The 11,262-nt window shown below is 39.7% G+C and overlaps 1 protein-coding gene across 1 annotated transcript; it reads left to right on the top strand.

The window, feature by feature from the left end:
• Positions 1–4,748: 4,748 nt before the first annotated feature.
• Positions 4,749–11,262, top strand: LOC114490351 (olfactory receptor 1509). Its single transcript, XM_028504332.2, has 2 exons — positions 4,749–4,858; positions 9,850–11,262. The coding sequence occupies exons 1-2, from the start codon at positions 4,856–4,858 to the stop codon at positions 10,810–10,812; spliced, it is 966 nt and encodes a 321-aa protein (XP_028360133.2). The 5' UTR covers positions 4,749–4,855; the 3' UTR covers positions 10,813–11,262.

The following is an 11,262-nucleotide window of genomic DNA, read 5'->3' as shown; positions in this document are numbered from 1 at the left end:
CCAGCTCCCACGCAGGCGCTGTAACTCAGGGGACCTGCCTCCCAGGTCCCATCTTGGGGGGAAGGTCCCTTTCCATCCCCCTGGCCTTGAGCATGGCCATAGCTATTTAGCATATCTAAGTGACCAGCCAAAGGCTATAGGTATGCTAAATGACCATGCCATGGATTAGCTGCAAAGCTGCCCTGCATGTTCTTGCTCTGTGTGCCCCTTCCCCCAACTCACACCTGTGGGGGAAGGGGTGAAGACACCTTAAAATCTCTTGGACACCTTGAGTTCTGGACCTCATTTCAAATGCCTATTTGGGGCCCCCCTCTTGGCTGCACCCTGTAACAGTGCTACACTCATGTGTGGTGGATAAAAATTTGGGAGGGGTATCTTGGGAGGGAGGGGTTGCAGCCTCACACCAGGCCCCCAGCCCAGTTCCAGTGCCAGAAAGATGAATCCCCATAATTTCTGGCTGCAAAAACCAGCTGGGATTAAGCTGGTAGAAGAAACTTGTAGAGCCTCAAGCAGTGTCTTAAAGAACCCACACATGGACTTATTCAGACTTGCTCCCTCTGAGCTCCAGCACTGGGGTAGCAGCTTGAAAGGCACCAGTGGCATTAAGGGAAGAAGTGAGTGTCTGGCTTCAAGAGAAGAGCTGGCAAACAGCTTTCTCCCAGACAGAATGGAGAGGAGAGGCCACTGTTCTTTTTCTGAACTTTCCCCCAGAAAGCCACAGAGCAGACAGTCAGGTGCCATATCTGAGACTTCTTCAACCTGGCTAACACTGTTTGCTCCACTCTGGTGATTTCCTGAGGCTCACCCCACCCAACTTACAAGCCTACCCAGGCAAGCTATTAACAGTGGCTGGCGCTGTTGGACCTGGCCTTTGGGATCGTTTTCCCACTCCTTATTTATTTATTCTTTTTTGCCTACTGTCTTTGTTCTGTGGCTCTAATAATTGCATGGAGGACCCCTGTTATGTAGGTAGGATTTATAATGGGTACGGCCTGCTGTGTGATTATTGCCTTGCATTGGTGGAACCCCACCAGGGCCTATAACATTTGCTGCCCCCATACCCGTTTCTCCTCAACGTCAAACTCCACACACAGTCTCTCCATCTCTTACACTACAAAGGTGGATACAGGTTGTATTATCTTTCAGTACTTCATTCCTTTATTACTTAATAATATTCCATTTTGTGGGTGTCTATGTTTTGTTTATCCATTTGACAATTGATAGACATTTTGGTTGTTTTTACTTTTTGTCTACTATGAATAATGCTGCAGTTTGTGTACAAGTTTTTTTTTTTTTTTTTAAGATTTCATTTATTTATTTTAGAGAGAGGGGAAGGGACAGAGAAAGAGAGGGAAAGAAACATCAATGTGTAGTTGCCTGTCTCATGTCCCCTACTGGGGACCTGGCCCAAAACCCAGGCATGTGCCCTGACTGGGAATCAAACAGGTGATCCTTTTGTTCTCAGGTCAGCACTCAGTCCACTGAGCCAAACCAGCCAGGGTATGTACAAGTGTTTATGTGGACATGTTTTCAATTTTCTTGAGTATTTGAGTGAATTTTCTGGGTTATGGTAACTCTGTGTTTAACATTTTGAGGAACTGCTAAATTGCACCATTTTACATTCCTATCAATAATACATGAAGGTTCTAATTTCTTCACATCTTTTTTGACACTTGCCATTGTCTTTGAGTTAAGTGATTACAAAGAATATGAAGTAGTGTCTCATTGTGAATTTTATTTTTACTTCCTTGGAGGTCAATTGTGTTGAAAATACATTCATGCATTTATTGTCTATTTTTAAGTTGGATTATTTGTCTTTTTATTGTTGAGTTGTAAGTGTTCTTCATATATTCTGAATACAAGTTAGACCATTTATATTTAATATAAACTGATGGGTTTTGGTTTACATCCACCATTTTGCTGCTTGTTTTTTATACTCATTTTTTGTATGTTTTTTTTCTTTCTGATTTGTATTAAATTTAAAAAATATTTTATCTCTACTATTACCTTATTAGCTATGCCACTTTATTTTAGCTGTTTCTCTAGCATTTAGAATATGAGTTCGGTCTGGAAAAAGTCAAGCCATTATTAATATAACTGTAACAGGGTGCCGCCAAGAGGGGGGCCCCAAATAGGGATTTGGAATGGGGTCCAGAACTCAAGGTGTCCAGGAAATATTATAAAGATGTATAGGATATTCTTACCCTCACCCCCTCACAGGTGTGAGTTGGGGGAAGAGACACATGGAGCAGGGCCATTGAGAGCTGTTTTGCATAGCAACAGTTTTGCAGCTAACCTCTGGCATGGTCATTTAACATATCTATAACTTTTAACTGGTTTCAAAGATATGTTAAATAGCTGTGGCCAAGTTTTGAGCCAGGGGGAGGGAAGTGACTTCCACCTACTTGTAACTGGGAGGCAACTCCCCCTGGTTACAGCACCTGCCTGAGAACTTGGAGATGATTGGCTCCATGCTATAGGGCCACACCTGCCCAGACTCACTATGGCAGCCCAGTAAAGCTGGAAGGATATGGGAGTGCTGACAGGTGTAACCAATTGTAGGAGGAGTCAGAAATGGGGCTGCAGAGGAAGATTGGTGCAGGGATTTAAACCCACATGTGGCAGCCATTGAAGAGAGAATCACTTGGCTTTGGCCAGGGTGGGGCCCCCCCTCGGCCTTGGTGAAAGTGAGGACCATGTGGCTTTGGGGTGTTCCCTTTTGCCATGTGGCTTAGAAAGCAGGAGAGCCTTTGCCTAGAAGAAAATGGGTAAAAGGACTCTTGCTGGTGGTTCATAAGAAGGTGCTGCATGGTTTTGGATTAGCTTCAGGTCCTGGTGGTGACACAGCTGATGGTGCTGGGAGCCTGAATCACGGACTTCTGCTTCTTTTCTGGGATACGGCACCCCAGGCTAGGGCAGAGGGAGAAGGAAGGACTGTGTATGTGTGTCTGTGAGTATCCTAAAAGACTTTAATATTTTAATGAAGACATTGGGTCAGTACTTTAAGTCTGTATAGCTTTAAATAAACATTTCCTTTCCTTTTCACAAATCTCTGGCATTGAGAGATGTTTTTCCTCTGGCAGCCAGCATAATGAATCTGGTGGGGGGTCCTTTCGGTAATAGTGTATTGTACTCCACCCTTGGCCCTGTTCTGTAACATAACAAGAACAGTTTGCATGACATTGACATAACCTGGCAGACAGGAGAGTAGACTGGAATGTGTGAACAATGACAACTTCACCGTGCTAGTCAGTGGTGTTGGTAGACGTTGCTGAGTGAGTGTGTACTATGTGGCCCTGAATTCAAAATGACTGAGTGAGTAGAGCAACGAGTCTACATGAAATTTTGCATTAAGGTTGAACATTCCTCTGCAGAAACTATTCTGATGATTCAGAAGGCCGAAGCTGTGGGCAACTGGTGATTGGCAACTTCATGACAATGTGCCCACTCATGCATGGGGTCTCGTGCAGAGTTTTTAAAACAAAACATCAAATCACCCAGGTGACTCAGTCCCCCTACAAGCCCAGATTTGGCAACCTGTGACTTCAAGCTTTTACCAAAACTAGAATCACCTTTGAAAGGGAAGAGGTTTCAGACCATCAATGAGATTCAGGGAAATGTGATGGGGGAGCTGATGGTGATTGGGAGAACTGCGGGAGGCTCCAAGGGGCCTACTTTGAAGGGACTGAGGTGTCATTTTTCTATTTACAGTGTTTCTTCCATTTTGTATCTTCCTCAATAAATGTCTCTATGTTTTCATATTACATGACTGGATACCTTCTGGACAGACATGTATGTATCTTTAATGTAGTATACCATCAAATAATATCATACCACTGCCTGTATGAGTCTTTCAAACTACTGTTTTTTACCAGCATTTTTCTTATTGTTTTTCTATATTTTACTCCTGCATGTCATAGATCCACTATGTATTATTATTATTTTTTTGCTTTAAGTGGTCAAAATTCTTTTAAGGAAATTGAAAAACTTGCTCTGGCTGGTGTGGCTCAGTGGATTGAGCATGAGCCTGAAAACTGAATGGTTGCTGTTTGATTCCTAGTCAGGGCACATGCCTGGGTTGTGGGCCAGGTCCCCAGTTGGGGGTGAGTGAGAGGCAACCAATTGATATCTCTCTCACACATTGATGTTTCTGTCCTCTTTCTTCCTTCCTCTCTCTCTCTCAAAATAGATAAATAAAATTAAAAAAAACCTGACTGGTTACAAACCTCCTTATGTTTTTCCTTAGTGAAAGAGGCTACCTCATGCAAACAGTCTGTAAAGTGTGGATTATATATATTTTTTGATTTGAACTTTTATTCAATCAGTAGAAAAACAAATGAGGAGGGGTTGAGTCAGATATTTCTGGACATTAAGTTAGTTATAGGCTACATATTGGTCGTTTTGGGAGTTCATGGTTTGGTACCAGTTTACTGAATATTCCTGGGTGAGGTTTCACTTGCCACTGGCCTTTGAGTCCCTGGTGTGTATTGCAGTGGTTAGTACAGCGGCTAAACAAACTGATGTCATGCTAATTGCCAACATTTGGAACTCTTCCATAGTTGGAGGCTGCTGGTTTATTGTCCACTTATTAAATTGTTAAATGAATGAGATTAATCACTGGAAATTCAGTGAAACAGAAAACTTTTAATAATACCCCTGAGTATTCATTGATGACAAATTCAGTTATAGTCATTCGGTGATCACTTCAAAATCTTATGTCAGGTATATAAAAATCCCTGCTTTCAAGCCTGAAATCCACCGTGGGCAGAATTTTGTGATCCATGATTTTACAGTTTAAGCTTCTATAACATGTTATAAGAGGAGAAATGAATCATGAGAGGAGTTACGGGAATTTATGGTAAGTGTTTGGAGTCAGTGGAAAATCTATTTGCAACAAGCAAACCTTTAAAAGTGAGCCAGAGTTTAATAGTTACTAGCTTAAGTTGATTGGATTATAGGAGTATTCCTTTCTTTCTGTCTCACCTCTATTGTTAGTTATTTAAGGTGGATGTTGAGGGAGGGAGAGAGGACATAGTGAAATCTTCAAAGGAAGTTTATCCCTTGAGAGTGATAAATGAGCAGTGGTCTTCTTATGTACCTAAACTTTTCTAAACCTAAATCACATTCCCATCTTTAAGATTATTACAAGGAAGGTAGTTGTAGTAGTCAGGGTTCTCCAGAGAAAAGTAATCGATAGGTTCTATCTATCTATCTATCTATCTATCTATCTATCTATCATCTATCTTATCAATCATCTATCTATTCATCTATCTGTATCTATCTATCATCTAAACTATTGATCAAAATAAATTGTTTGTATAGTGAGAAAGAGAGAGAGAGAGAGAGAGAGAGATTTATTTTAAGGAATGGGCTCATGAGATTGTGAGGCCTGGTTAACCTGAAGTTTTGAGGGCAGGCCAGCAGGCTGGAAACACTGGCAGGAGTTAGAAGCAGAATTCCTTCTTCTGGGAATGTCAGTCTTTTCTCTTAAGGCCTTCCACTGATTGTATTAGGCATACCCATATTCTGCAGGGTAATCTGTGTTATTCAAAGTCTACTGATTTAAATCTGAAAAAACAAAGTGTTTGAAAAAACACCCTTACAACAACATCTAGACTGGTATTTGGCCACACAAAATTTTTTAAAGACTTTATTTATTTATTTTTAGAGAGGGAAGGGAGGGAGATAGAGAGAAACATCAATGTGTGATTGCTGGGGGTCATGTCCTGCAACCCAGGCATGTACCCTGACTGGCAATTGAACCTGCGACACTTTGGTTCGCAGCCCACGCTCAATCCACTGAGCTACGCCAGCCAGGGCTTGGCCACACAATTAAATACCATACTTAGCCAAGTTGACAAGGAAAATGAACCATCACAATAATTATAGGGATAAAATTATGACTACTTTCCAATGAAAATAAAATCAAGTTACTTGCCGAAGGGTACTCAGAGATATGATATATTCATTAAAGGAGTAAAAAGAAACAAAATCCAAATTTTTAGATATATTAACTCATAAAATAGGTCTTCACTCAATAACGTTTATTACTTCAGCAGGAGAGCAATAGAACCAAGACTAACTTGCTTTGATTTGACATAACTCCTGAAAAACTTTTATATTTTCTTTTCTTCCCAGCTTTATTGAGGAACAAATGATACATAGAAGTTGAATATATTTAAGGTAACAGTGTGATGATTTGATGTATGTATACATTGTGACATGTTTACCACAATCAAAATACTTTTTTATTTTCATGTTACAAAATTTTAAGTTTAAAGTTGATATCAGGTCTTAAAAGTATGCCATTTATTTATATTAACTAAAAATACTTTTCTTCTATGATAAATGTGTTCTGGAATCAGTTCAAATATAGTTCTACAGTGCCATGGTAATTACTAATTAAAACAGAAATGGCAAGTAGGCTTAGTTCTGCCATACTTGGCTAGAGAATAACAAAGGTGTCGAAAAGGATGCATGCAAAATTACAGAGAATGAAAGATTAAAAAAATTCCAAGGGGCAACAGTAAAAGGGTGGAACTATTTAAACAGAAAACCAGTTACCAACATCCAAAGCAGAGATATTTTAAATTTTGTATTTAAAAATATTTTGTTTTCCTTAATTTATTTCAGGAGGAATTATGAAAGACATGGGTTAAAGAATATGATTCAGCTGAATTATCCCTGCATAATAGGAGAAAACTTGTGAGTTTTACCACCTCTTTCCCTGCTTTGCCTGCTGTGCTTGTTGTGGGCTTGCACATGTGTGCACGCATGTTCATGGTGTTCAGCAAGACTCCATCTTAATCACTTGTCTGATATGTTACATGAGTGTGTGGTGTTTAGAAGTTTAATAGAAGCCCTTTTAACTTATGAGAATTATTTTAACCTCTCCTTTGTCTTATGACTCACTGCTTCTTCATTTTGTTGCTTTCTATGAGGGCACCTATACACACACATCACATACACACACACGTTCTCCAAGATTCCTCAAAATGCCTAGGGTTCTGACTTGTTACCTTTTAGATTTTGCCATAGCACCAGTTTCTTTTTTTCTACTTATTAAAAAAGTCATAGAATTATGAAGATTTGGGGTTGGGTGGGATCAAGACCAGCACTTCCCCCTTTCTCTTTGCATTTGAATCCCTAGCATGCTTTCTGGCTAAGCACTCACAAACCTTTATAGAGCAAATGTAAAATATGACACAACCTTCTGAAGAAAGAGTGAGTCTCTTCTACTAGCAGATGGTCATTCAGTCTTTGTTTATTTGTTTAAGCAAGGCTGTGATTATTACCACTGAAGAAAGCGTGTCCTTTTTGTGCTCTGAAAGCCGGTATACAGATTAGATTTGTGCCTTTCTGGAGAAGAAATAGAACACCCCAGCTAAGGAACAAGAGCTCTGTTCTCCTGGGCTTCCTTACTCTGTGTCACTCTCTGGAACAGAATTTACCATGACTACTTTCTTGGAACATATGGGAGAGATGCTGTTGAGTGCTCTCTCTGTGTGCAGAGAGGAGGACACCATTTAGCTCTTACCTTAAAAACAGTGCTGGCTGCTGTGGTTCAGTGGATTGAGCACTGGCCAAAGGGTCATTGGTGTGAGTCTCAGTCAGGACACACGCCTGGGTTGCAGGCCAGGTTGCCGGTGGGGGTGCTTGAGAAGCAACCACATATTAATGTTCCTCTCCATCTCTTCTAAGTCCTTTCCCTTCTGTCTGAAAATAAAAAAAAATAAAAAAAATAAAAAAAAAATCAAACAATTCTCACCTTTAAGACCCCAGAGCAACTTTCTTTCCTTTTTTTTACTTTATTTTAAAAATTTTATTTATGTATTTTTTTGAAAGAGAGGAAGGGAGGGAAAGAAACATCATTGTGTGTTTGCCTTTCTTGCACTCCCTTCTGGGTACCTGGCCTGCAACCCAGGCATGTGCCCTGACAGGGAATTGAGTCTGTGACCCTTGGTTCAAAGGCTGGCACTCAGTATACTCAACCACACCAGTCAGGGCAAAAACTCTTTTGATTTCTTCCTTCCTTTCTGTGTCATTGTTTGTTTTTTCTCTCTTTCTTCCCTACCTTTCTCTCTCCCTCCCTTCCTTCTTTCCTGGTTTGCAATATATTCATAATATGGTCTTTTTACTTAATATATTGTTGGCATCCCATGAAAATAGCTTGCAATCTTGGCTGTACATTGGAATCAATAAGGAGCTTTAAAAGTACTGATGGATCTGAATTCGTTGTTTGGAATGAGTACTGGGCAGCAAAATTTATAACCACCGCCCTCAGGCATTGAAAATCACTGCTTCAGTATGCATAGATCCAACTCATTCTTTTTTTCCCCAATATATTTTATTGATTATGCTATTAGAGTTGTCCCATTTCCACCCCTTCACTCCCCTCCACCATGCATACCCTCTCCCACCCACATTCCCCCCCTTTAGTTCATGTCCATGTGTCATAAGTCTTTAGCCCAACTCATTCTTATTAACAGCTATATAATATTGTGGCTGTACTAAAATTAATTTACCTATTTCTTTATTGATAAACATTTAGTTTATTTTTAGTACCATGTTTTGCTAGAAATATTTAAAACATTTAGCCCTAATTGCAGATTCCTTTATTTCTATGAAATACAGAGTGGATCAAAAGTAGGTTTATACCAGTTTATATGGAAAATAATACAATAAATGATAAATAATAATACGAAAATAAACTCTGTGTTTGGCTTACTCACAACTGTAAACCTACTTTTGCCCCACCCTGTTCAGTCCTAGAAGTGGGATTCCTGGGTTCGAGCTATAAGCAATTAAATTTTGAAAGGTACTGCCATATTAGTTATTAAAAAGTTCTTAATAATACCTTCTTCCATTAGCAGTCTACAGCCTGCTTACACCTTTGCCAGTCTGAAGAGAGACAAAAAGTACTTGGTTGTTTTTTTCACCTACTTCTGAAGTTAAGCATCTTTTCATGCATATTTATTTGTCATTTGCATTTTTCTGATTTCCCTCCAATATTTGTTATCTTTCCTTTCTTGCCAAATTTTAAGAGATCTTTGAATGATAAGATATTGTTCTTTTTTGATTAGATGGGTTGCAATATTTTCTTCTAGTCTACTATATGTATTTTGAAAACTTACATGGCATTATATATATTTAAAATTTTTGAGAATGTGTAAACAGATTTTATCTCAATTTTTATTCTTCATAACATTTCAGTATTAGCTGCATACAGGTCAGTTCAAGTTCTACTACATTTTTTCAGGTTTCAAAAAAAACGCCATTGGGATTTTGATGGGGAATAGAAAAGCCCTGTGACTGTTATTTTAAATAATGCTGTAATTAATATTTTCTTTTTTTTCTTTTTTCCCAAAGATTTTATTTATTTGTTTTTAGGGAGAGGGGAAGGGAGGGAGAAAGAGAGGAAAAGAAACATCAGTGTGAGAGATGTCAGTTGGTTGCCTCTTGCATGTCCCCAACTGGGAACCTGGCCTGCAATCCAGGCATGTGCCCTGACTGGGACCTTTTGATTTACAGGCCTATAATCATTCCACTGAGAAACACCAGCCAGGGTGTATTCTCATAAGGCCCAGTTATCTCATCCACAAGACAGGATCAAACACACCTGTGCCATGATGTAGTTTTGGTTAAATAGAATGGTGGATGTAAAGTGCCTGGTATGGCTCCTGATACATGGTGGGTAAATAGCAACAATTATTATTAGATTGGTCTTAATTATATAAACTCTAAAATATATATATAAACAATTCAGATAGGAATAAAGAATCACTTCAGTTAGTTCCATTCTATAATATTAAAGCTAAATTTGCTTTTTTTCTCCACCTGCACCCTAAGGTCCTTTGGAAAACTCAGTGGATGGATACATTAAACCAAACAAGAGTGACTGAATTTGTCTTCTTGGGACTTGTTGATAACTGGGTACTGAAGATATTGTTTTTCATGGCATTCTCAGCCACATATGTGCTAACTCTATGGGGCAACATTCTCATCCTGGTTACCATAGTCTTGACTGAACGTCTCCATATCCCCATGTATTTCTTCCTGAGCAATTTGTCATTTATTGACATTTGCCACTCATCTGTCACTGTGCCCAAGATGCTGGAGGGTTTGCTTTTAGAGCGAAAAACCATTTCCTTCGACAACTGCATTGCACAGCTCTTCTTCCTACATCTCTTTGCCTGTGCTGAGATCTTTCTGCTGACCATTATGGCCTATGATCGATATGTAGCCATCTGCACTCCATTACACTACTCCAATGCGATGAACATGAGGGTCTGCACACTGCTCGTCCTTGCGCTCTGGTTGGGAGGCACTATTCATTCTCTCGTGCAGACCTTCTTGACCATTCGTCTGCCTTATTGTGGCCCTAATGTTATCGATAGCTACTTTTGTGATGTGCCTCCTGTCATCAAGCTGGCCTGTGCAGATACATACCTCACGGGAGTGCTGATGGTGTCCAATAGTGGGACCATCTCCCTCACCTGTTTCCTGGCTTTGGTCACCTCCTACACAGTCATCTTAGTTTCTCTGAGAAAACAGTCAGCTGAAGGCCGCTGGAAAGCCCTGTCTACCTGCTCAGCTCACTTTATGGTGGTTGTCCTCTTCTTTGGACCATGTATCTTCATCTATACTCGGCCTGACACCAGCTTCCCCCTTGACAAGGTGGTATCCGTTTTTTACACAGTGGTCACCCCTTTGCTGAATCCCCTGATTTACAGCTTGAGGAATGAGGAAGTAAAAATTGCCATGAAGCATCTCAGACAGAGACAAGTTTTTTTCATCAAATCATGTACATGATGGTCTTGGGATTGCAGATATAATTATGGCCAAATCTTGAATCAGAGAGCAAAAGTAAAGAAACAAAAACATTAGGTGAAATGGCAGGCGGCAGGGCAGGCTTTTGCATCAGAGAGAGGGACTGTTAACTATTACTTAATGGGGAAAAAAACATGGTAGGACATGTAAGGAAAAAGAACCTGAAAACATTTAAAGAAGACTTCTGATTTCACAAATAAAAACACAATTTGGGGCATAGACTCATTTTCAGAAACAGGTATAGTTGAAAGAGAACTATTTTCTTGATTTGTACTGTTCTGTGGGTTATTGACTCTGAGAAGCTATAAATTATGCATGTATATTATACAGTTTAGTGATTTCAATCTTTAAAAATTTTTTTTATTGTTATTCAACTAACTTTGTCCCCATTTTCTTCCCACCATCTCCTCCACCCTATCCATCCCCACTGCC

This window comes from Phyllostomus discolor, chromosome 1, assembly GCF_004126475.2.
Source record: "Phyllostomus discolor isolate MPI-MPIP mPhyDis1 chromosome 1, mPhyDis1.pri.v3, whole genome shotgun sequence".
In the NCBI taxonomy this organism is placed as follows: domain Eukaryota; kingdom Metazoa; phylum Chordata; class Mammalia; order Chiroptera; family Phyllostomidae; genus Phyllostomus; species Phyllostomus discolor.
This window is presented reverse-complemented; position numbering and strand designations above follow the sequence as displayed.